This window comes from Lepidothrix coronata, unplaced genomic scaffold, assembly GCF_001604755.1.
Source record: "Lepidothrix coronata isolate B3197 unplaced genomic scaffold, Lepidothrix_coronata-1.0 Scaffold44, whole genome shotgun sequence".
In the NCBI taxonomy this organism is placed as follows: Eukaryota; Metazoa; Chordata; class Aves; order Passeriformes; family Pipridae; genus Lepidothrix; species Lepidothrix coronata.
The window spans coordinates 3,629,995-3,654,647 of NW_016690224.1; the positions used below are offsets into that span (position 1 = coordinate 3,629,995).

The following is a 24,653-nucleotide window of genomic DNA, read 5'->3' on the forward strand; positions in this document are numbered from 1 at the left end:
AGGAGACCCTGGCAAGCTGGCGAGGTGCGGAGTGATTCCGGCGGCGAGTGAGCGGCCCCGCGCTGAGGCTGAGGAGGGCGGCGGGCGCGCCGAGCGCCATCCCAGCGAGGGCTCCGCGCCTGCGCCGCTCCCGCAGCCGTGAGGGGAGCGCCGGCCCCCGCTCCGCTGCACCGCCCGCCCCTGCCCCGCGCCCCTGCCCCGGGCAGCTCGCCCCCAGTCATGGCCCAGATACTGCCCATTCGCTTCCAGGAGCATTTCCAGGTGAGCGCGGCGGGGCGGCGACGGAGGCGAGGGGAAGGGGCTCCCCCTCCTCTGCCTCACCCCGTCCCTCACGGGGTGTGGGGGGGCCGCGGCCTAGGCGGGCCGGGGGCGCGCTGAGGGGCGGGGAGAGGGGGCCAGGCCGCGGAGGGAACCCCCTCCGTCCCCTGGGACCCCCTCCGTGCCTTCTTTCCCTCCCTGCGGAGCGCGGCCGCCGTCCCGCTGGGCGCCGCGGGAAGGCGCGCGGGGCCGAGCCCGCCCCCGGTGCGGGCTCTGAGCTGCCTCGTCTGTCTGTCCGTCCGCCCGTCCATCCCTCCATCTATCGCCGGGGCTGCCTCTCCGCGCCGTGCGGAGCGGCCGCGATTTGTGCAGAGTCACTCGCCGCCTGAGGGACCTCCCGCTCCGGGGAGGGGGAGGCGCCGCGCCGGGGCCGCGCCGCTCGCCCCGGGGACCGCGGGCGCTCCCGCCCTGGCTCGGGGGGACGCCGCAGTCTTACAGAGGGATCGCGGTTTTTCTGTTTTACCATCACCTTCAGGATCGCTGAGGTTCCGGGGAACCTCTTTCTGTGCAGCTCGAGCTGCGGGGAAATCGGTGAGATGAGGTGCAAGAAAGCATTTGGACTTGGAAGCTGCACAGCTTCTGTCCCTTCTTCCAAACATAACAATATTTTAAAAAAATCCTCCCCCAGAATAACATGGTTGTCTTAATAGCCTGTTAAAACTATAATGCCAGCGTTGGAAGAGATCCATGACTAATGGATGCAGCACAGACAAACCGGTTTATCTGTTTCCTTGTGACCCGGTGGTGAGGGAGGGTTGTAAATGGAGTGAGAGAACAGCGGTCTCTGAACATGCAGTTTGAGGCAGGAATTAAAGGAATTTGCTAAATGAATGAGAGAACAGGAAGTGGACTTGGCAAGTCATCCTTCTGTCGCTGTACCGCCCCTTTCTGTCAAATCAGGCATCCATTTCAAAATACAAACGGGGCATCCTCCCTCAGTGAGGACTTGGTGCCTCTTCAGGCATTTCAGCCTGGGAAATGGTTATGGCCACTTCCAGCTCCCTTTGGAAGTGGTTTTTGCTTAACTGGAAGAACTGTCCCGGTGACCCTAGAAGGAGCTCTGGCCTGAAAAACAGTAATTAGAGCTAATGAATTCCAGAAATATCTAATCTCTGTGCCCAAGGGAGCAGACACACCTGTGTCCTCTGAGTTTTCATGGGTTAGGAGAGTTTAACAGGGTGAAGAATTCTGTTGTCACTCACCCCCTCCCTGCCTGTGTCCACTATAGCAGTGATTGTAATAATCTCAAATAGGTTCCTAAGAGCTGCAGTACAGTTTTCTAAGTAAGAAACTTGGGGTCAAAGTGTTTCTGATGTCAGACTCTCCTTAGAAGCCTATAGTTCTTACAGTTTAAAACTAGCAAACATAACCAATCCTGCTGATTGTGTTTGGTCTATACAACAGTGATGAGAGGACATCACGCTTAATATGCAGGAGGTGTACTGGGCTGCTTTGCATGTCAAATGACTGTTTCTGTGATTACTGGTGGTGTGTGTCTTGCAACGCTGCCAATATCAGCATTGTGGGACCTCAGTTTTGGGTGAGGGGCTCCCCACCTGCTTCTCGAGGGATCTGTACTGAAGTCATATTCTATTTTTTGCTACCACCTGCTTTTGCTCTCAAATAATTTGATCTTGTTTAAAGGGCTAAATCTGTGCTTGAGTGACTTTTCCCTAGCGTGAAAGCTGCGTGGAAGAGCAGGGAAAACCTTGGGATGCCCATTGTTAACATGTAGGACCCAATTTCATCAGCATTCACTCTGTGCTGCTTCTCCCCCCCAGGCTGAGTGCAGGAGCTCTAAAGCAATACTGAAGTTGGGATCAGGAGTAGCTGGCAGTAGGAATGCAGTCAGCCTCCTCAGTGCTGCTTCTGCAGTTGTCCCTACATGGTGGGATAAATAGGGAGGGAAAATGAAAGGAATGTAAGAACTCAGAGTGTTTGATCTGGCTGGATATCTGCAGTACAGTTTTATCAGCTCTAACTTAATGTTATGTGTTGTAAACATCTAGAGTCATGAATAAATGATACGTGCTCCTTATTATTGACTGGTGGGGAACTTGTAGAAACATGAGGCCTTCCCTTCCTAATTCTGTGCTGTCACCCATATTTAGCTTAATCTCTTCCCCCCCTCCCCACTACTTCCAAGCAATTGGCTTGACTACAGATAAATTATCATATTTAGTATTAGTGTAGCAAATGTACTATGCTGCTTTATGATAAATCCAAAAAAGTTACAGTTCCTTGTAACTGTGCTGTTTTCAGTGATCCTGAGTTGAATCTTTCTGTAGCTTAAGTCAATCTGTGTACTGTTTGTACCTCTAGCCTTTTTAATTAATTAATATGGCTTTAAGTGATTAGAAGATTGGTTAGTGATATAATTAATTCCAAATTCAGCCTGTTGCTGATGAAATGTGATTTCCCTCAAGTTCAGAGTTTTCCCGAGGTAGCTGTATGTACTTTACTAAAAGAAGAACTGAACCATGCAGTGCTCTCCAGAGAAGCTAAACATAAGTTGCAGTGCTAAATACTGAACTCTTCTCTCCCACTCTCTCTTGCTGGAAGTGGATAAATGGTAGTGTGAAGTGAAACAGAGATCTTGGTCCACGTAGAATTGGAGGAGTGCTGGGGATCAGCAGACTGTTTACATTCCTCGTGCAGCTCATTTTGCCTTGTGTTGATCATCCTTCTGACTGAACAGTAGCTCCAAGGCTGTGCAGGAGGAGTGACTGCCAGTCACAGAGCACGTAAATTTGGAGTTCTTACAGCTTGTGTGTTCAAGTCCCGTGTGAGCTGAAGGTTGGAGAATAGTGGCAGTGAAAAAAAGATACCCAGGTCTTGTTGGGGTAGAAGAAACTCGAGTCTGTTTAGCTACATTTAATACAATTGAACAGTAGTTTCTGGAGGTGAACTCTCACTATGAGTCTTCACAAATTCATAAAATACTTGCACCTTGCTCATTCTTCCCCCCGAGGATATTGGAGTTAAGTCCCATAGCACCGGAGGGGAATAAGGCAAGGCCTTAGTTTTTACCTGTCTGGTGGCTGCCCAGCTGCAGCAGTCCAGGCTATGCCAAGCCCTTCTACAGTGAATTACTAGCACACACTACTTAAACTAATGTGATTTAATCCGGTTCTTAACTCCAGTGCTTCTGTTGGAGCAGTGAATTATAAATTATTTACCAGATTGAACTCTTGTGAGGGGATTGTAATTTACAATGGAAGTGCTGTAAAAGACCAAATATGCTGGGATATAGGCTGGAAGCAGTGCTACTGGAATTCAGCGTACAAAGTGTTCCTGATCTAAAATTAAAACTTTTCCTTTACTTAGTCATTGGTTTTCTCTTAAAAGCTTCTCTTTGTGCCCTGAACTTTTTACAGTTCTTACTAGTAAAAATCTCTGCTTGTCTGCAGAGAAGACTGTTGTTTGTGCAGTCTCAGGTTCCAAGGCTGGGGCCTTCATCCCTTAGATGGAGAGACATACAGTTCCACTTTCTGTTCAATAACTGATCCAGGCTCTTGAGCACAGCCAACTACTGTGAAAAAACTTGCGTGCATGACATGCTCTCCATACCTAAGTGTTGTGCATTTTGGTGCAGCACTGAGAGGCTGAAGTATTCTGGTTTTAAACATAAAGGATGTAGATTTACTTCCATCATTTTCAAGGCAAAACTGGTTTCTATTTGGATACTCTGGCTTGTCTTATTAAGAATTACTTTCTGTTGTGAAATGGGCATGACAGAACTGAATGGCTTTTATGAATTTGCTTTGGCTAGACATGTGGACTTAAGAAGCACTCAGGATATTTGCAAGCTGTGACTCTTTAGACTTGTATTGAAAAGGTAGGGCTGACTATTATGACTTGATTTAGCTGTTTAGTGATGAAGAGACCATATTTGCTCACTGGATTCAAAAGTGCCTCGCACACGGTAGGGAGACTCATTCACAGACATACAGGAACAGATTTTTGTGTAGAGAGTAACAGGCATTTAAGATGAAAACCTAATCCAGCTGCAGCTAAAACCTCTGAGCTGGTGGTCTTGCATGTTTTGGGTCTTCCATATTTCCTTGGTGTCCCTCACCTGTGAAGGTGGGAACTATATCAGGAGATGAGGTGAGCAGGGATGCCCAACAATTATATGCACATCCTTATTGGGGATGATTGTAACTTTATATGGTCACATGAGGAAGTTATGGGGAACTGTTAGTGCATTCTTGGTTTGTATTATGTTTAAAAGGATACGTGCTTACAGAGCTTTTAGCAGGCAGTTTTTACTGGGATATGTATAGCCTCTGTCCAAGCCCTACTCTTTTTAATGGCCTTAAACAACAGTTGATCACCTCTAACAAGCATTTCTGCTAGAGCTGTGTGGCATAAAGCTGAAATGGGATATTTACTGAACTCCAGAGAGACATTAAATTCATAAAGTTCTTCTGACTCCTGCATTTAACTAATCGTAGATCCTAATTATTGGAGTGTCAGTATTAGACAGTATGTTAGGCTTAAGTAGTCCCATTAGACAAATGGACTTTGTTTGTAGGTTTGTATTAGTATCTGAGTTGGTCTGTACTGGCTTAGTCTGGAATTCTTGTGCAAAAAAGCCCATTTTGACTCCATTTCTTAGCAAATGGTACAATGCTGGTAAAAAAGAACAGGGAAAGACTAAATATCAGATTAATAATTGTATTTCATCCTACGAATGTTTGTATCTTCATTCATGTTGAGAATCAAGCAGTACATCTCAGGTTCATCTTTACCATGTCAGTAAGTTGTCAGTACCTATAAGATGCTTAAAAATAAGTTTGGTATCTAAGCCAGCCTGCAGTAGTACCAGATATCTGTGAAGCAAAGATCTTTGTTATCTGGTGTGTTCAGCCTGATGGTGAAGCTGGTTCTGTGCTGTGTGTGTAGATAATGGGTGTTAGGGCAGGAAAGGGCAGGAGGTGCATCAGGCTGTTACTCGTAGAACAGAATGTTACTGTTTGCTCTCCAGGGAGGCTCACTGTAACCTACCTGGGGTGCTTGGCGGGGCTGAATTGTAGTACCCAAAAGTAAAGGGTGGGTGAAATCATGGAAATGACGGTAAAGGGAATCATGGAATTGTAGTAAATGTCTCCGGAATCACTTTGTAATATTGAATCTTTCTTTTCAGAAGAAAGCACACTTAGTCGGAGAGAGAAGGCCTCACCTGACGCCTTTTAAGATACACAGCCAAGTGCTTGCTGCCTGCTGTAATAAAGTTTAATTAATTTTGTGCTTGAGGAAGGGGAGAAGGTGCTTTAGAACAACCTAGTCCAAATCATCTCGGCAGGGTTGTCCAATCCAGGATAGAAATGATGCTGGCTGATGTCCCTTTATTTGGTGGTAGAGGAATTCTGCCTCTTACACTGCCTCACTATCTCACAAGGATACTTGCCACTCCCCTGATGGCAGGAAGAGTCTTCAGTGTTTTCAGATTGCTACACTGTGAAGTATTGTCATCATTCCCTGAAGCTTGCAGCATTCCCATGACCATCCTTTAGGAAGTACTGACATCTTGCCTTTAAAAGATGTGATGGACTTCCCTAATAATACAGGTGGCAGTGATAATCATGCAGAATTCAGCACTGCATTTTCTGAAAGTTTTGCTAGATTTTATAATAGTTAAAATGGGAAATTGATGTAAAATCTTAGTGAAGATACCCAAAATGTTATTCTTCAACATGGACCAAAGTTTGGAGTGAATAATCGTGAGCTTAAAGCTGAACTTCAAGTAGGAAGTGCCTCAAGGTTCTCACTATGCAAAGCAGGTGGCCAGGGGCTGTCTCTTGAAGAGTAGGTCAGACTGTAGCACACTAATTGAGAAGAGACCTGGAGGAAGCTTCAGTGCTTTGGAAATACATCTGGATTTGGATTAATTAAGTTAGGAACTTGGCTGTGCTGCTGTTAAATCTCTTGACTGTTCTAGTGATGCTTAACTGGTCTCTTAGAATGGGCTGTGCTCTACTGGCAGATGGACTCGGATCGTGCTCAGCATTAAAGTGCTCAAGTGTCTACTGTGAACATGTAATTTGCCACAATATGTGGACAGTGTCTGATTTAGAGCACGAGAGCAAGAACAGTGGAATTAAGAGCCTGTCATTTATTCCTCTGTTGTTCAAGGTCACAGAAGTTGATGGAGCTACAACTTGCATGTTTATTGGGTACTGAAATGTTCTGTGTTACACATGAAAGGTACAGGAGTTGTCTTGGTATGGTAACTTCTTTCCTTACTGACACACAAGCCTGTAATAGCCACCTGCCCAGCGGACCTGTTTTCAAAACTCCAGGTGCAAGCATATTCTGAGGACCTTGTGCCTAAACACTGATTCTCTTTTGGAATGAATGGCACCTGCTGAAGTTTAGTAGCATGTATTGAAGTATTTGCCCCTGAAGGGAGGTGGAGCTGGATGGCTCTCAATTCTGCTGAGAGACACTTGCAGGAACGAGTAAAGGTCCTTTTCCGCATGCGTACACTGGGCTCGTGTTGCCTTACTGAAACCTGAGTGTTGAGATTTGCAGTTACTGAGCTGAGTGGCTCTTCATTAGTCAGCTCAACAGAAAACAAACAATTCCTGAGGCGTTCTTGGGCACAGTCCTGAACACACCACATTGGAGGTATCTGTTACATACCCAATTTACGATTTAAGTGAGTAGCTTTACAGAAGCTGTAACAAACCGTGATCAGCCAGTTCAAACACATGAAAACAGTGTTTGTGACACCATCACAGGAATTCTTGCCCAAGGGATTTATAGTCTATTGTAGGAAGGTCCTGGTGCTGTGTATCAAAGGAGTCTAATGACTCAGTGATGCTGGTGGTAGACTCTGTCCTGTCTCCTTGAGGGCAGTAATTTTTCATTTGCAGTGCACTGAAAGGCAGTGTAGGTTAATCCCTTGAGAGGCTTCAGTGAAGCTGATACAGTTCCTGTGCTTGAAAAGCATCGCTCTGGGGCATAAAGCAGGTGCTCAGGCTTGTCAGAGTTACTGTTATATAAAATGTGGGTTGCAGGCATACCAAGCTGGGCTCTGCTGCACAGGTAAACCTGATTTACTGCAGAGCAATGGAACAGTGGTGCTGCCACCTCCTCCTATTAGCCTGAGATTGAGAGTGAATGGAAACAAAGTGTAACACAAAAGGATGAAAATGAGAAATAGCCAACTTCTAGGGCAGTCTATTCAGCAGCACAAAATGACTTCAAGTTACAATAAGAGTAGTAACTGCTTTGTTCCTACTGTTGTTGCTGAGCACAAGTTATGTTTTGAGAGTTGGGCATAAGGCTGGAGGGGGCCTGTACTGCAATCCCAGCCTTTGTGTTGAACCAAATGGCATGACCTCTTGGGCAAGGAGAGGTGGAATGGCTGATTATTTTAACACATCCTTCTTAGCTTTTACTGGTAAAAATAAGATTCTAAGAAGATGAAAAGGTCCACTTGTAAAAATAGGCCATTTGAGACCTGCTATGTAGACTTCATTCCATAATGTTGCTAGGAATGGGTTGCATAAGGGTAATTGGTTCTTTCTGTATGACCCACTGATGCTGAATGTTGTAGTTCTGCCACTTAAGTTTTGAATATCGAATTTACCAGCCTTGTTAAAACTGGAATATTGATGCTACTCCTATTGTTCTGTCTATCACATTACTAGAACCAGGTTAAACTTAAGTTAAATATCCTTTTAGTTTGCATCAATAACACAACTTTGGAATGTGTTTAGGACCTGAATACTGACAGTTGTGTAGTTCTTTATCTGTGGAACAAAGTGAATCAGAAGGTAAGTCATAGTTCAATAATAGACACTCTGGTCAGAGAAATTTGTCAGTCTTGCATTTCCTTCTGGAGGAGATTTAGACATAGAGGCCTGAGTTAGACCTTCAACATGGGAAGGATAATAAAGCACTCTCTTTTGTCTCTCTAGCTCCAAAATTTGGGTATTAACCCAGCAAACATTGGATTCAGCACCCTCACAATGGAATCTGACAAGTTCATCTGCATCAGGGAGAAGGTGGGAGAGCAGGCACAAGTAGTGATAATTGACATGAGCGATCCCACAACACCCATCAGGCGCCCAATTTCTGCAGAAAGTGCCATCATGAATCCAGCCTCCAAAGTAATAGCACTGAAAGGTGAGTAACCCCTGGTCACTGCAGTATGGAAACTGCTGTTTAGCTGCATTACTGCTTATGAATGCTCTTCAGCTTTATATAAATTTTCTAAGAAGAATGTATATGAGGATAAGAATTCTTGCCTGAACTTGCATGCTGTATTTTTGGCAGTAGATCTTTCAGTAATCTTTGGATGATTTGCCTCCAAGTGGGTGTGAGATGCTTGGACCTGGCACTGCAGCCTCCTATCCTCGCTGAGGACCAGGTCAGCATCTGGTATGCTTTCCCTTTAAACAGGTATTGTAAACTTAATGGACACTTATATAGATGTAAAACCATTCTTATTTTCTGTACTGTCCTGGCCCTTTCTTGTAGCTCTGTAGGGTTTACTAGATAGCAACAAAAATGTCATAAGGATGGCCAGAAGTTGTGAAAGTCTGAATGTACAAGCATGTTAAGTTTGACAATCATGAGGTCTTGGAGCTAAAAGACCTCTGCTTACCAGTACCTGTGGTGTTGTTACTACCTTTAGGTAGCACTCCGAGCTCAAGTAATTTTTAATTCATCTCTGGTTCTTTTCTCAAATGACCAACATCTGGTATTTAATCTCAATAACTATTACTGACTATGTACTTTTCTTCCTGCATCTTATCTAAACAGATGGTGAGTGAACTTTGTCCTGACATTTTGTGTTTGGTAGTTCAGAATGGTCTAATCTCATAAAAAGTACTGAACTTTGAGGTGGCCATTTGACAGTTCACTTCATAGCCAGGTGGGGGAATCCGAATCCTCAACTGGTGTTACAGTGACAATGTTCTCCATTGGCTCGTTTCCCACCATTTGGCTGCTTTGACTATTGACTGTACCGAGTGAAGGAAGAGTGTGCTTTCAGTGTCCGTGTTTGTGTGTGTATGTGATGGAAGTACAGTTGATAGACAAAATGAAGTTGCAATATTTTTATGAGAGACCTCTGCTAGCATGTCCTGTGTGCTATTCATTTTTGCCTAAGTGTGTTTTTTATTGTGAAAAATCATGGTGAAATTGCTTAGGGGTCCAAGAAATAACTGTTCTTCAGAACTGGCACAAAACCTGTAACTTCTTGTCTTGGGTCTCAGGCTTATAGTGACATCAGGTGAAAACTAAAGTGTGAGTGTTTAACTTCAGCTGAATCTGTGATTTAGCTGAGGTAGTTATACACCTTGCAAAGGACTGCCTTACCCAGGGTATGGGCAAAGGTAACAATGAAAATAAGTTCAGATCTGTTAAGAGTTCACTGTCCTTAATCTTGGACCCCTTTAATCAGACTGTATTGGCAAGGAAAGTGCCTTCTCTACACTAGCAGAGCTTCATCTACCTCTTAAAAGGAAACTATATAATCTGTGTTTAAAACTAACATACTAATGAACTAACATATTAAATGAATTATCATGAGGTTCAAATAATATAGCTTTATTCTTGCCAAAGAATTCAAATAATATAGCTTTATTCTTGCTCAAAAGGAGTATTGTTCTGTCCATTCAGAGTGAATAAATCTGTCCTCTGAACAGATAAGGTTGAGTTAATGATGAGATACAGAGTTATGTTGTCAAGTGTTGCAAACTTAATGATCTCTGCTGTAAATAGTCTAATGATCAGAGGGTTGGGTAGAAAAGAGGCTTAATAGAGCTACCTAATCAGTATGTTACCCATGGTAATATAAAGACATGGTTTAAGTCAGTCTGTCACTCCAGACTTTTCCCTGCTGATTGAGTGAGGTTTCAGTGGTCAAAATGGTTGCATATTGTGACTCAGTGTGCCATGATTGGGAGTTGCTCATAATCCCAGGATTATTGAGCAATAAATGTACAAACCCACCCTCAGAAAAAGAAATGAAATGGTTTTTTATTTAAACTGAAATACTGTATGCACAATTTCATTTCTGGATTGCATGTGGCATTCTCCTGGTGTACCAAGATTTATGCATTGTCCTTGTGTTCATGATTCTCTTGCTTTGCTCTGTACTGAGAGTACTCAGCAGTTGGTGTAAGTGGAGAATGCAGCTCTTGGGGGTGCTTCCATTCTTTGTGGAATGGAGAAACTTCATGCTCCAGTGAACTGAAATGTAAATTCTTGTGCTAGTGTTCAGAAAACAAATCTGCTTACTTGACTACACCTGTACAGTCTAAGTAGACTCATCAGTTTGGTAGCTTCATCAGAAAAACTTATGTAAGAGTGTGGCTTTTTGTCTTGGATCTTGGCCCAATAAAGTGTTCAAGTAGACTTGAGGCTCAAATGCACACTTGCTCTCACTATGACTTTGTAGCAGGTCCTGCTCTCTTTGAATCCAAATAACAGATCTTTTCTGTAGTTTAATTACAGTTTAGGCTTGTGAAGTTCAAATTTATGTTGCCACACTTAGGGAATTGTATACCTATGGCTCCTGCAGCTCCCAGCATCCAGAGCTAAACTGCTTAATGAAGCTTTTAAAGCCATTTCCAACTGTAACACAGCAGTCAAATTAAATTAAGTCTAGAAAACGGACAAACACAAGCTTTTATCTCCCTTCAGTAACTTGTTGGTTTCTTTTATGTTCTTAAAACTAGGAAGGACATCCTGCTTCCTTTTCAGGAAGACTGTCCTTAGGAGCACTGTCTGTATGCCCATGCTGGTATTGCTCTTTAGATGGTGACCAGAGCCCTTCCAGAACTACTTCTGCATGTGAGGCTGCACAATGTGGGAGTTCAAAATCCATCCCTCAATAGCACCAGGGCACTGCTGGATAAATTGTTGTCCAGTACAGTAAATATGCTGTTTCCAGCTATTAATTCACAGGCCTGGGCTTATTGCATCTGTCTAATACAGTAACTGCATGTGCAGAGCGAGGTGTTGATGAACAGGCTGCTTTTGGTCCCAGGAGGTTAGCAAGCTGTCCTGGGAATTAGCTGATCAGGTTGACAGTTCTTTCTTTATGCAGTTAAACCAGGCAGCAAATGCTGCATGTGGTAGCTCTGAGGTGTTGTGTTGTCTCTTGGCACTGCATTAAACTAATATGATCAATTCACTGTATAAATTATGCTAAAATTTATAGAGCAGTTGGAGATAAATATTAACTTGGGATTAGTATATCTTGACAATGATTCCTCCGTGGCCAGCAGCCTTTATCTATCAATGAACATCTCCCAGTTTGGCAGTCACAAGTGTTACTAACAGGAAACACTTCTGAAACACGGATAGAAATAATGGCATTACAAGCCAATACTCTGTCGGTCTGAGTGGGTGTCTTGTGAACAGAAAACAATATTCCTGGAGCTGAGTTCTCTCATCTGTAGTGAAATAAAACATTGCTTTGACTTCCTGAAAGGAATAGATTCCCTTATTCTTCATAGGTTGGTTCAATTAACACTGGTTTTAAGCCTACACTTACTAGGTAGGGCTTCTGGTAGTTAAAAGAAATATTAAAATCAAGCCTAAACTCGCAGTATAGTTTCCAAAATCACGAAGGAGTAATCTTAACTGGAACTAAAGCTCCAAACCTTTCTATAGTCTTTCTGAACTTTTGACTGTCCTCTTCAGTAGGCACTTGTTGTACAGAGCCTGTTCATCTAGTTCATTGTGCAGTTCATCCAACAGAGGAATGAAATGGGAGCTGTGATCTTTTGGCTATCTCGAGCTGTTCTAATCTCATGCTGTTGGACTCAGTGCAGCTCATCTACAGCAGCTACTAAATGGACACAACTGGAGCCATTCTCTGTAATGAATGACATCTGCTAGACACCTGTAACTTGGCATACCAGTGCTGCCACCTAAACAAGAGTTAACACAAGCTCTGTAGCTTAGACTGTCTTTTAACTACAGCTTATAGTTAATTGTCTCTGCTTGTCAGTTGTTGGAATGTCTGTGTAAGTGTCTGTAAGAAGGATTTGTTTTGTTTTCAAGATAGTAGAGGTGTTGGGGGTGGAGAGGGGATTCTGTTTAAGAGTCAAGTATCAAAGGAGACTCAGATGTGACAGGACACTAACCCTGTCTGTAACACCACTGGTGTTTAACCCAGTGGGTTAAACTGGGTGCTTGTAAATAGGCAGACTAGGATGGCCATTGTGGTGATTGATCTATGATGTTCTTGGATTTTTATCATACTAGCTGGGAAAACACTTCAGATCTTTAACATTGAGATGAAAAGTAAAATGAAAGCCCACACAATGGCAGAAGAAGTGATCTTCTGGAAGTGGATATCTGTGAATACAGTTGCCTTGGTGACAGAGACAGCAGTCTACCACTGGAGCATGGAGGGAGAATCGCAACCCCAGAAGATGTTTGACAGACATGCCAGTCTTGCAGGCTGCCAAATCATCAATTACAGAACAGATGAACACCAAAAATGGCTGCTGCTGATAGGAATTTCAGCACAGGTAAGTTCCCTGGAAACAGCTTGTTATGAAGACAGCTGGGAGAGCCCTGGCCCCACTTCACTTTTTGGCTGCTACAGTTTCTTAACTTTGGCTTCTATAGATCAAAAATTCAAAAATATCTTTTGTGTGAGAATAACCTGACTTTCAATGCATTTCAAGTGTTGGAGGAGGGGATGAGAGACATTTGCTGCTTTTCAGTTTACTGTCCCTAAGGTCTTGCTACAAACATTTGAAATCTTATCTGTACAAGCTGACCTTTCTTTTTTTCTAGCAAAATCGTGTGGTTGGTGCAATGCAGCTGTACTCGGTTGATAGAAAAGTCTCCCAACCTATAGAAGGCCATGCAGCAGCTTTTGCAGAATTCAAAATAGAGGGAAATGCCAAACCTTCTACCCTCTTCTGTTTTGCTGTGAGGAGTCCTGCTGGAGGAAAGGTAAAGCCTGCAGCTGTGTTCCTGTTGTGCTGTAGCAGAACTCTGTGGTAACAGAACTTCAGTGCTCACACATTCAATGTGTGCTCTCTGAACAGCAAGAGAACCACGTGTGCAACATATTTGGTCAGCATCAAAATGCTTTCTTTCAATAGCATAAAAACTGCAAAAAGTCGAGTTCCTTGGGTGAGACTTAAGCCTAAGAACAAATATAGATGCAATGAGAACTGAGCCCAGGGTGCTAAATGTCCATGTGGAGTTTTTTGTGTGTATGAAGTAGTCATTTAAGCAGTCTTATATGTCTTGAATTCAGTACAGGAAGAGACTATAGGTAGGTTGTTTACATCAAACTAAATGTGGAATTCAGTAGCAGTTGAATATACTACAATTGCTGAGCAGTCTATAAAGAGGTCAGGTAACATCAAAATAAATGTCTTGGCCCTTCTAGTCTTGTCATGCAAAACTGATGAATTGGCAAGTTGGAGTGTGCTGGTCTTGGCTGGGATAGGGTTAACTTTCTTCTCAGCCCCATACCAGCCACTTTGAAAAAAAGTTAACTCCAGCTAAAACCAGCACACTGACTCAAAACATCTTGAACAGGATGTCTTGAATAGGAATAGTCTCTTTTCATAGAAAATGTGATTGTTTGGGTTTTTTAAAAAATCTTTTCCCAGTTTTTAATTTATCAAGTTCCAGAAAACTTATCACTCTGAATATGTGGAGCACAGCTCCCCAGACTGTGTTGGCCAAATGTGGCAGATGACTTCAGTAGCACATCAGAGGAGAGGAACTTCTTTCATGTGGCTGTACTTGCAGGCAATCTTGTGACATGAACTCTTTTCTTCCTAGCTACACATAATTGAAGTAGGTCAGCCAGCTACTGGAAATCAGCCATTTGTTAAGAAAGCTGTTGATGTGTTTTTCCCACCTGAGGCACAAACAGACTTTCCTGTGGCAATGCAGGTAAATAATGACCCCCCCAAAAATATAGCCTGGCAAGCAGCTGCCATCTCTGTGTAAAGAATGCTTTTTACTAACACTTTGCTGTCAATTCTTCCTAGTTCTGGGAGGGGTGTTAATAGGTTTGTGAGAAGTAGCCTTGGACATTAAAACAGTAACTTGTATGTGTGTGTATATATATATATAGTCTGTTCATGTATTTGTCTACATGTCAACTTCAGGTTGTATTTAAAAATAATAAAACAAAGGAAAAGCCCCAACAAAATCTCTACTGAAAAACCCCAAACCATGAAAGCAACAAAAGAGATCCAAAAAACCCCTCAACAGTGTCTTCAGGTATTGAGCTTCCTACTAACGTTCAGAGTTTTAGCTAAGAATATTAGCACACCTCCTGCAGTAGCTGCATATAAAAGGCAATTTGGGACATTAGTGGGAGGTTCTTCAGGAAAGAACATAGCTGGTTGCTTTCACAGACCAAACTTCACTTAGAATGTCTGTGGTTCTAGAAATTGTGTAATAAAAGCAGACTATCTCAGAGCATGCAATTGCTGAGGAGTCTTAATAGACCAGCTTCATAAATGACCCAAGAGATGCCTTAAACAAAGGTAAACAAAGCAAGCTGTGTGCGTGGCAGGATTCATGTGGCTCTGTACTTCAGCTTGAGGCTTAATCGACAGAACATCCAAAGACTTGTTCCAAAGTGAAGGTACTTCCTTGTCTGAAGACCGTTTTGGCTTGAAAGCCTCCCCTGTTTCAGTGACTCAACAGGTAAACTGGAGTACTCAATAGATGAGTTTGGCTCAGGTTCTGCTGGTGCTTTGGGTAGGCTTTGTTGGAAGCGAGTGGGTTCATCTCATTAGTATTTCTGAAGAGAAACTTGTACTGACATATCTAGACTAGAATGCTAATTATGCCCAAACTTCCTCCCTCAGCCCAGCTCATTAGGATGAGGAGTATGTCTTTTGCTGCAGATGAATTTTAATTTCCCTTTAACCTCTCCATTCACTGGAGCTATGCCTGCAAATGGCCAGCAAAGCTTTTGAATCTGTAAGAAGCAGCCTGAAGCTATATTTGTTCTTAGTGTCACTACAAAGGCATGTCACTGCAGTACTTTCTTGTGACTAGGCTAAAGGCAGCTGTCTTAGCTGTTACAGTACTGCTTTTGACTAATAAAACCCCATCTTTTGGCAGATTGGAATCAAGCATGGTGTTATCTATCTGATCACCAAGTATGGATATATCCACATGTACGACTTGGAGTCTGGAGTGTGCATCTACATGAACCGTATTAGTGCTGACACCATCTTTGTCACGGCTCCTCATGAACCTACCTCAGGCATTATCGGTGTGAACAAAAAAGGACAGGTAACAAATCCATTGTTCTGTTTCTGAGCCTTCTAAAGTTCAGGTGGAATGTAACAAACCTAATGAGTGACTTGTTGCAACAAACGTCATGGAAGGGAGCAACTGACTATTTGATTAATAATTTTTTAATCTCTCCTCGACCAGAACTACTTGGAGGGGAACTTTTGTTTTTTTAATAATCTGCTGCTTCATTGATGGGCTGCATAGCCATGTTGCTGTATTTCACAGTAGTTGTGGCAGGGACAGTACTCCTCAATACTCCTCTTGTCCTTTCCAGGTGCTTTCTGTATGTGTTGAGGAAGACAACATAGTGAACTACGCTACGAATGTTCTCCAGAATCCTGACCTGGGCCTGCGTATGGCCATCCGGAGTAACCTGGCTGGGGCAGAGGAACTGTTTGCCAGGAAGTTTAACACGCTGTTTGCTCAAGGAAACTATGCAGATGCTGCTAAAGTAGCTGCATCTGCACCAAAGGTAAAGCTTAGAAGTCATGGGGATTTGCCTCTAGCTTAGTCAGTATTTGACATTCAAAACATAAAGTGCTGTAATATCAATCTTAGTTCTCTGAAGTCTTGTAGTGGTTCTGACTAATGTATTCTCCTGAATCCCATAAAGGAGCATCTGCCCTACTTTTCCAACCAGACTGGACTTGCTGTGGCCACTGACTTCTTGCTTGAATGTCATTGGTTTGATGGTCTCCATCCTGGAGGTCTAACAGCAGATGCTTCAGTGTACAGCTTAGCACCTGTTTTTTTGACTAATATTCAGTCTTCACTAATTAAACATCGCTCTTCTCTTGTGCCTCTTCAGGGAATTCTACGTACCAGCGATACAATTAGGAAGTTCCAGAGTGTACCAGCTCAGCCTGGGCAGGCCTCTCCCCTGCTCCAGTACTTTGGAATATTGCTTGACCAGGGACAGCTGAACAAGTTTGAGTCTCTGGAGCTGTGTCGCCCTGTCCTGCAGCAGGGCCGCAAACAGCTCCTGGAGAAGTGGCTGAAGGAAGACAAGGTAGGCTCGGTCATGATACTGGCCTACTTCTGTTGCCTTGTAACAGCTGAGTGTGAACAATACTTTTGTTGATCCTACATCTCTGAGTTCTTCTGCTTGACAAAATACCCCTTTGACTTCAGCTGGAGTGCTCAGAGGAGCTGGGAGACTTGGTGAAGACGGCTGACCCAACCCTTGCGCTCAGCGTCTACCTTCGTGCTAACGTGCCAAACAAAGTGATTCAGTGCTTTGCTGAAACTGGTCAATTCCAGAAAATAGTGCTGTATGCTAAAAAGGTAAAGTTGTTTATCACAAACTGCAGGCTCTATCTTATGTTTAATGTGTGCATTCTCAAGCTATCTTCTGTGAGATAAGTAGGTAAGATTGAGAAACAGTGTTTTTGTCATAGTGCAAGTCATAGTGTATTACTACAGTCTGAGCAGTCTGCAAAAAATAAAATTCAAAACATCCAGAATTTTATGAACTATCAAATTAATAGACTGGCTTAAGCTTATTCTAGAGAATAAAGATAAGATTCTTCCTAAATTCGTAAGACTTCTGGTTTGTGGTCTGTTAAAAAAAAATTGCCTAATGTCCACTTGTAAGTCTAGGGCTTTACTTGATAAATGGCACCTTAAGACTGTTGAAAGATTTGTCCCAAGCAGTGTTCTTACCTAGCAAGAGAAATGCCCTGGCACAAGTTCAGTTACTAAGTAGGTGAATACTGAATTTCTGTGTCAACAGACAAGCAGTGCTTTTGTTTGAGAATTCCTGGGAGATGGGGGATGGGCACAGCAAGCTCACAGCAGTTCATAGTCCCTATGCTAAAGAATCTGAAGGCTGAGCAGATGTGTAAAGCTTCTTAAACATGCATGACTGTTTCTGAAATCTCTAGGTTGGCTATACCCCAGACTGGATCTTTCTGCTGAGAAGTGTGATGAGAGTCAGTCCAGAGCAAGGCCTGCAGTTCTCTCAGATGCTGGTACAGGATGAGGAGCCACTGGCTAACATTAACCAGGTGATGCCTACAACAAGAGTACTGGTCTCTTTCTAGCCAGAGGTAATAGCATAGTACCATTCTGGGGACTGGTAAGGCTAGTTCAGATCTCTAGTTATCTGGTTAGAGAGTTGGCTAAACTAATCTAGTCAAGTTGGGTTACCATTAAGTCTTTAGACACAAGTGTGTTCTCAAGTTCTTGTGGAGGCTCTCTGGTTTATTGATAACAAATCTGCCACAGGCTTGATCTAAGCAATAGAGTGTTACTGTCCTACTGTGGGCTTGAATGGAACATTACCTCTTCCCATGCAGAGAACTTACAGAAAGATGAACAAATAAATCTAAGCTGAGTACTGGCTGCCAGTGGCCACTTGTTAAATGGACAGAGAAACGAGGCAGCATTTCAGTTATTTAAATAAATAACTGAATCTACTTCTTGGCTTTTCTTATAGCAACTATCCCAGCAAGAGAGAAGGGTTGGGGTTTGCATGCTATGTTAGAACTAAATAGGGTGGGTGGCAAAAGCTGGCATAATAGCTCAGAGTAATGCACTTCTTCCATTCTAGAGAAAAACACAGTGTAAAACTTGCCTCTCTGCTGCCATGGTAGTAATCCTATGAAAACAAAGGGATTGCAGCATGATAGTGCTGTGATGAGCTGCCTTTGTAGCCAGGCTGTTGGTATACACAGAAAAATGTGCATGTGTGTACACAGACCCCCTTCTCTAACTTGACCAATCTCAACAGATTGTGGATGTGTTCATGGAGCACAGTCTCCTTCAGCAGTGCACGTCCTTCTTGTTGGATGCCTTGAAAAACAACCGCCCTGCAGAAGGACACCTTCAGACAAGGCTCCTGGAAATGAATTTGATCCATGCCCCACAGGTAAGACCTCTTAACACAGTTCCTCCAGAAAGGGGAGAGGCAGCAGTAGACTTGCACAAGAGTATGATGCCTAATACTGATATCTCTAATTAGTTAGTAACATGAAAGACTACTAAGTCACTGCTGTGGCTTTTCAGCAACTTCTAGGCTGAGCTGCTGTGATTCTCTTGACAGTCTGAATATGAAATGTAACCTCCTAGGTTGCAGATGCCATTCTTGGAAACCAAATGTTTACACACTATGACCGTGCTCACGTTGCCCAGCTGTGTGAAAAGGCAGGCTTGCTCCAGCGAGCACTGGAACACTACACGGATCTCTATGATATCAAACGTGCAGTTGTTCATACTCACCTCTTGAATCCTGAGGTAAGTCTGTGATACACAGTAAGGAAGTGTTCACTTCACTTGAGCTTTCAATCTGTATCATTTCTGCATCTCCTGTAAGATGGTTTGTAGGTACTGAAGTAGCACAGGTAGCTGTGGTTCAAGAACATTTGTCCAGTTACTGATTAAAGTGTAATCTGTACTTTCAGTGGTGGGTACTTCAAATATTATTTCCAAACTGCACTTTTGTAGTTGTAAAAATGGTGTGTTTCTTTTTAAGTCTTTGGTCTTAGTGCATGGAAGATTTCTCTCTAGTAGCTGAGGTAGAAACTGCATAGTTGGCACATCTTAGAAGTCATTGAAATCCTGTATAAGTTACTGAGTAAAATTTCTGTCTCTTTGCAGTGGCTCGTGAACTTCTTTGGCTCACTCTCAGTTGAAGACTCTGTGGAGTGTTTGCGTGCCATGCTGTCAGCCAACATTAGGCAAAACCTACAGCTGTGTGTGCAGGTTGCTTCTAAATACCACGAGCAGCTTGGTACCCAGTCTCTTGTGGAGCTTTTTGAGTCTTTCAAAAGCTATGAAGGTACAGTATTAGAGGGAAGCAGCTTACTTGGAAGCACTGCTTGACTGAAGCTAATAGGAAGGATTGTGGAGCTTTTATGGGAGAGGTACTTGTCACATGGCTGGACCTCAGGATGCATTTATCAAAGTGAGCTCATCACAGCGAGTTCTATGGGTAGCTCTCTTCTAGATAGGTTCTTAACCCTCTTGAGTAAAGATCAGAAAGGAAGATGAAACCTGAAAGAGGGGAAAAGAATCCTGATATTTCCTGCAGTTGAATGAAAGCTTCTCTCTCAGCAGGATTGAACTAAGTCACAAGCTGAAGACTGTACTGCACTTGCTTCACTTATCCTTCTAACAAGGTTAAAAACATGTGATTCTTTCTAGGACTGTTCTATTTCTTGGGTTCCATTGTAAACTTTAGCCAGGATCCAGATGTTCACTTCAAGTACATCCAGGCAGCTTGCAAGACTGGTCAGATAAAGGAAGTGGAAAGAATCTGCCGTGAAAGTAACTGCTATAACCCAGAACGAGTGAAGAACTTTCTGAAGGTAAGTATTCTGCCCAGTGCATTGAAGAGTTTTATGTATGTTTTGCTTAGCAGCAGAACTACAGCTTTCTAAGGGAGGGAAACACCAAGGAGGTTTAGCAGACATGGCTGTGATTAGTCTTCTGTGGAGCTGGAATAGGAATCCGATCCTATTCCAGACATAAAATAGATCCTTCTAGGCTACCTCTGGGAAAACAAGCCCAAATTCACGTTCCCTTAAAACTAGCTTGTATGATATAACTTGTACCAAACTTGTTAATATGTTGTCACATAACAATAGGTGAATCCAGGCTGGCAGAAGGAAAGATTATGTTGAAGTATTCAGCAGGTGCCTTATCAGGGGTATTGGCTAGACAAGGCTTACTAAAACTGCAATCAGCGTGTACTACAACACTTTGCATGCTTTGTGACAGGTAAAATGGGATTTTAATGTCTCTTTGTTTTGCATCATCAAGTTCTTGGCCCAGCAACTGTCTTCTGAATTGACACATGAATGATAGTGATGTTGAAGCTAGAGATGTAGGCCTAATGTGGCTCTTCATGAAGGACTTAAAACTTGACTGATAGACCAGCCACATGGTGTTCACAGTGGGTAACTTGCTTTTGAAGTCAGTTGTCTGCTTGGCAATCCTAAGTGGGAATGTATTGTGACTCCTAGAGCTAAGGGAACGTGGTCAGTCTTTTCTGCTTTGAAGGCACTTGAACGAGTGGTGGTTGCTTACTAAACACTTTCTTTTCCTCCTCCCCTCAAAATACAGGAGGCAAAGCTCACAGATCAGCTTCCTCTGATCATTGTCTGTGATCGGTTTGACTTTGTTCATGACCTGGTGCTCTATTTATATCGCAATAACCTGCAGAAGTACATAGAGATCTACGTGCAGAAGGTAAGGAGAATTCCATGTTAGGCTCCTGTTCTTTCCTCCCCTAGAAGGAACTTAACCTTTTAATGGACTACAGCATAATCTGCTGTGTCTCTTTTCTGCTCACTCTTCTACTGCATAGGCTCTTCAATAAGCCTTTTGTCTATGACAAACACATTTTTCCTGGAATTCATATACAAGTGCAATAGTTACTTAAAATTCACTGCTCTAAAGCATAACTGAAATGGTTAATGAGAACTTCCCCTTGTGGAAGACTGGTGGTGGGTTATTAGTAATGTTAATAACTTATTTTAATGATGGTGGCTTATTCTAGGTGAATCCTAGCCGTATACCAGCAGTGGTTGGAGGGCTTCTTGATGTAGATTGTTCTGAAGATGTCATCAAGAACTTGATCATGGTGGTTAGAGGGCAGTTCTCAACAGATGAGCTGGTGGCGGAAGTGGAGAAAAGAAATCGGTAATAAAAATGCATCTGTAGACACCAGTGTCGGGCTTTCCTGACCCTGGTATACACAAATGGAACTGGATGCAGTTTTGTTAAATGATACAACATTAATACTGGTTTACTTCTTTATACAAAAGCGGTTTAGAGTTATTAGTCAATCTCTTGATTATTTGGGCCATACAGGAATGCCTGACAGCACTGTGTGATGAGTGATGGCTTTTGAGCATTCCTGTACAGCCAGCCATGGGATGTGCCTTTGGAGTAAATCTGGATCAAACTGTCTTGGCAGTCTTCTTGTAGATGCACACCAGTTTGTTAATTATTTTCTAGTTACCTGTAAAATGAACAACTGGCTTTAAGTGTGAACTGCCAGCTGTAAAACTAGTGGCACCTGCAGCCTTCCCTGATGTTAAACTGCACTCATTTAAGACTCATTAAAAATAACTGGCTGGTCTGCATTTGCTTTCAAGTTTGACCAGCAGACTTGCTTAAAGGGAAGACCAAGTGTGAAGGGTAGCTGCTGAGCATACCTCTGTCTGACTTGTAAACCTGAAATGTTTGTTTCTTCAAAGGCTTAAGTTGCTGTTGCCATGGCTTGAATCAAGGATTCACGAAGGCTCTGAAGAACCTGCAACCCATAATGCTTTGGCCAAAATCTACATTGACAGTAATAATAACCCAGAGCGCTTCCTCCGTGAGAATCCTTACTATGACAGCCGTGTGGTCGGCAAATATTGTGAAAAGAGGGACCCTCATCTGGCCTGCGTTGCTTATGAGAGGGGGCAATGTGATCTGGAACTCATAAAGGTTAGAAAAACTGCATTTGTAAACACGTTAAAGAACTACTTGCTGCCTGAAGTGGAAGCCTCGCTGGCTGTCAGTCTAACTCTTGCAGTCTCTGTCTAACTGTCTTGCAGTCTCACTCAGGAGTTGAGGCAGGCAGGATTCTTCTACATGGAGACAGTAATTTTTATGCTGATGAGAAGAACTTGCACTGTATGTCCAAACTACAGTTGTGTAACTCTGCAACTTAGAAGTACCATCCATGTCTTTCATCCACTGATTCTGCTCGAAATTAATTTTTTATTAGGCCCAGTTAATGCATATGCCTACCATTAAATCTTTGTTATTTTGATTGTTTTGAGCCTCGAGCACTTGATCAGCAGCAGGGACAGACTGTAATTTAGCCTGACTCTACAAAAAGAAGAAAAGTTTCCATGAAACTAGAACAGGGCTTGTAATTCTCCTTTATTGTGACTGACCCTTAGAGTTGATCCAATACTTAACTAGAAGTGAGGAAAATAAATACTGACAGACAAACTACAAGGACTTCATCCAATAGCATTCCTCTCCTATCTTAAGCTTGTTATTCCTAGAACCTTCCTCAGAAATTCAAGGGCAAGTGAAATTCTCAGGGTTCTCAAACACTTCCTTGTCTCAACACAAACACCACAGCTTAAGGCCGGATTGTAGTGCTTGTGGCTGCTGAGAAAAACAACATTCTTTTCTCCTACCTACACTTCCATACTAGTATATGCTGAGAATGTCAGCTGTGTTAGAATGGTAGTATAATCTAGGCTTGCTGCTGAAAGCAGATGACTTTCCAGCCTGAAGCAATTATTTAAGTAATACCTCCACTGTAGCTGTTAAAAAAGTGTTGGCTGCATTTGGCTCCTTTATTTCAGGATATGAAGGTGCCTCCAAGTTGTTTTGCTAGGAAACTGCTAGGATTGGCTTTAACATTCTGGTTAACCATAAAAACCTGTCCATACCAGTTTCTTCCTTGAACTGATGTTGTGAGCAGGTGTTTCTGGTTATGGAGAAAAGATCTTCCTACTGAAAGAATTATTCTTGAGATGTTGACTCCTAGAAGGCTCAACTCCTGCAACTAAGAGATGTAAAGTGTAAAGCGAAGCTGTCCTACAACTAATTTGCTTACACAAGCTAATTGGGATACTAACAAAACACGAGCTGTTGGTGTAAGATAGACTAGGGCATGGTTTCTACTCTTCTAGCTGGAAATCAAAGCTAGTGGCACTAATAAGATCATGACTTGCAACTCTTCTGTGGTGCACTTCTGTAGGAGATTTCACATTTATTCTGTACCCTTATCACTTTAACAGGGGAATCCAAGCCACTTGCTACTCTGAACACTTGTAGTGTAAAGCTAATGACACCAAATACATAACCCTATTTCTAGCTTTGAACACCAGCACCATTCCTCAGTTCACTGCTTAACACTGCCCAAGGCAAGCGGCTCCCCTTTCTAGATTTAAAACTTAAGTTCTTCAGGCTTCTGCAGGTCTTCACTTCAAACAGAAGCAAATAGTTACTATGAAGCTACTGTCACAGTATCTGTGTGTCAGGCAAAACCAAGAGAAGCTATAGGAATTCTGCTGGAGACCTTCTCCATCAGCCTTCCACATCAGAGGTTGGGTAAGAACTTGTCTGTGGCATTTAGCATTGATCAGCAGTTAGTTCTAGTCAGTCTTCTAGACTGCCTGATCCATAGCTAGCTAAACCTGTCCTGTGGTAGTGACCCTTAGCATCAGTGCCAATCTGTGTGACTTCTCCCTCAGGTCTGCAATGAGAACTCTCTGTTCAAGAGCGAGGCTCGTTATCTGGTGCGCAGGAAGGACCCCGAGCTCTGGGCAAACGTACTGGAAGAAAACAACCCCTTCAGGCGGCAGCTGATTGACCAGGTACAGCAGAAAGGCTAAACTTCCACTATGTGGAGACCTTGGGACATCTCAGAAACATTAAGGAGCATTAAAGTAGCACTTTTCCCCCAAGGCCCCATTTCAACCATACAGAAGTTTATAAGAATTTGAGTGGCAGGTATTAATTCTGACCTTTGTGGTCAGAAGATTTGGTTACCATTAAGATATTTTTCCTGTCCTGTGGAGTGACCTGCCTCTAGTGAATTAGATCCCTGTCCAGACCCAGGGTGTGACTTCACTTCTGTTTCATATACAGCTATTAGCTCTTCCTTGCTGTCTGTGTCAAAATACTCTCAAAGTTCTGACACTTTAATTTGTAGTTCACTGGAATAGGTTGGCAAATATTTCATTTGGAGAAAACACTTAATACATGCCTGCCTTTAAATATAGGTTGTCCAGACGGCTTTATCAGAGACACAGGATCCAGAGGAGGTTTCTGTAACTGTGAAAGCTTTCATGACTGCTGATCTGCCTAATGAATTGATTGAGTTATTGGAAAAGATTGTCTTGGATAATTCTGTATTCAGTGAACACAGGTAAGAGGAGAGCTTTGTCCTCAAGTTTAGACTATTCAGTGCCTTTGTTTAGGTTGTGGAGTGACCCAGGTTATTCTGGGTTTCTTGGTTGCAGCACCTAAGCACTCTTCAATGTGTATAATCAGGAGAGAAAAAAGAGAATTTAGAGTGCTCTGTGCTTTAAAAACAGAGCTTGTTCACACTA

At 42.9% G+C, this 24,653-nt stretch overlaps 1 protein-coding gene across 5 annotated transcripts in view; it reads left to right on the top strand.

Annotated features, from left to right (window-relative positions):
* The first annotated feature begins 129 nt into the window (after positions 1–129).
* Positions 130–24,653, top strand: part of CLTCL1 (clathrin heavy chain like 1) — a 35,501-nt gene continuing 10,977 nt past the window's right edge. For 3 of the 5 annotated variants that reach the window (XM_017814057.1, XM_017814056.1, XM_017814054.1), the window contains exons 1-19: positions 130–261; positions 8,250–8,457; positions 12,556–12,824; positions 13,096–13,257; positions 14,104–14,217; positions 15,406–15,579; positions 15,857–16,054; positions 16,391–16,591; positions 16,714–16,866; positions 17,466–17,588; positions 18,314–18,451; positions 18,652–18,816; positions 19,180–19,360; positions 19,726–19,889; positions 20,647–20,772; positions 21,083–21,225; positions 21,786–22,020; positions 23,793–23,915; positions 24,324–24,469. In XM_017814057.1, coding sequence (XP_017669546.1) covers positions 220–261; positions 8,250–8,457; positions 12,556–12,824; positions 13,096–13,257; positions 14,104–14,217; positions 15,406–15,579; positions 15,857–16,054; positions 16,391–16,591; positions 16,714–16,866; positions 17,466–17,588; positions 18,314–18,451; positions 18,652–18,816; positions 19,180–19,360; positions 19,726–19,889; positions 20,647–20,772; positions 21,083–21,225; positions 21,786–22,020; positions 23,793–23,915; positions 24,324–24,469 — 3,065 coding nt within the window. In that variant the 5' untranslated portion in view covers positions 130–219. Of the gene's footprint in view, positions 262–8,249; positions 8,458–9,096; positions 9,100–12,555; positions 12,825–13,095; positions 13,258–14,103; positions 14,218–15,405; positions 15,580–15,856; positions 16,055–16,390; positions 16,592–16,713; positions 16,867–17,465; positions 17,589–18,313; positions 18,452–18,651; positions 18,817–19,179; positions 19,361–19,725; positions 19,890–20,646; positions 20,773–21,082; positions 21,226–21,785; positions 22,021–23,792; positions 23,916–24,323; positions 24,470–24,653 lie in introns of all 5 variants that reach the window. The other 2 variants (XM_017814053.1, XM_017814055.1) reach the window with 1 other exon arrangement.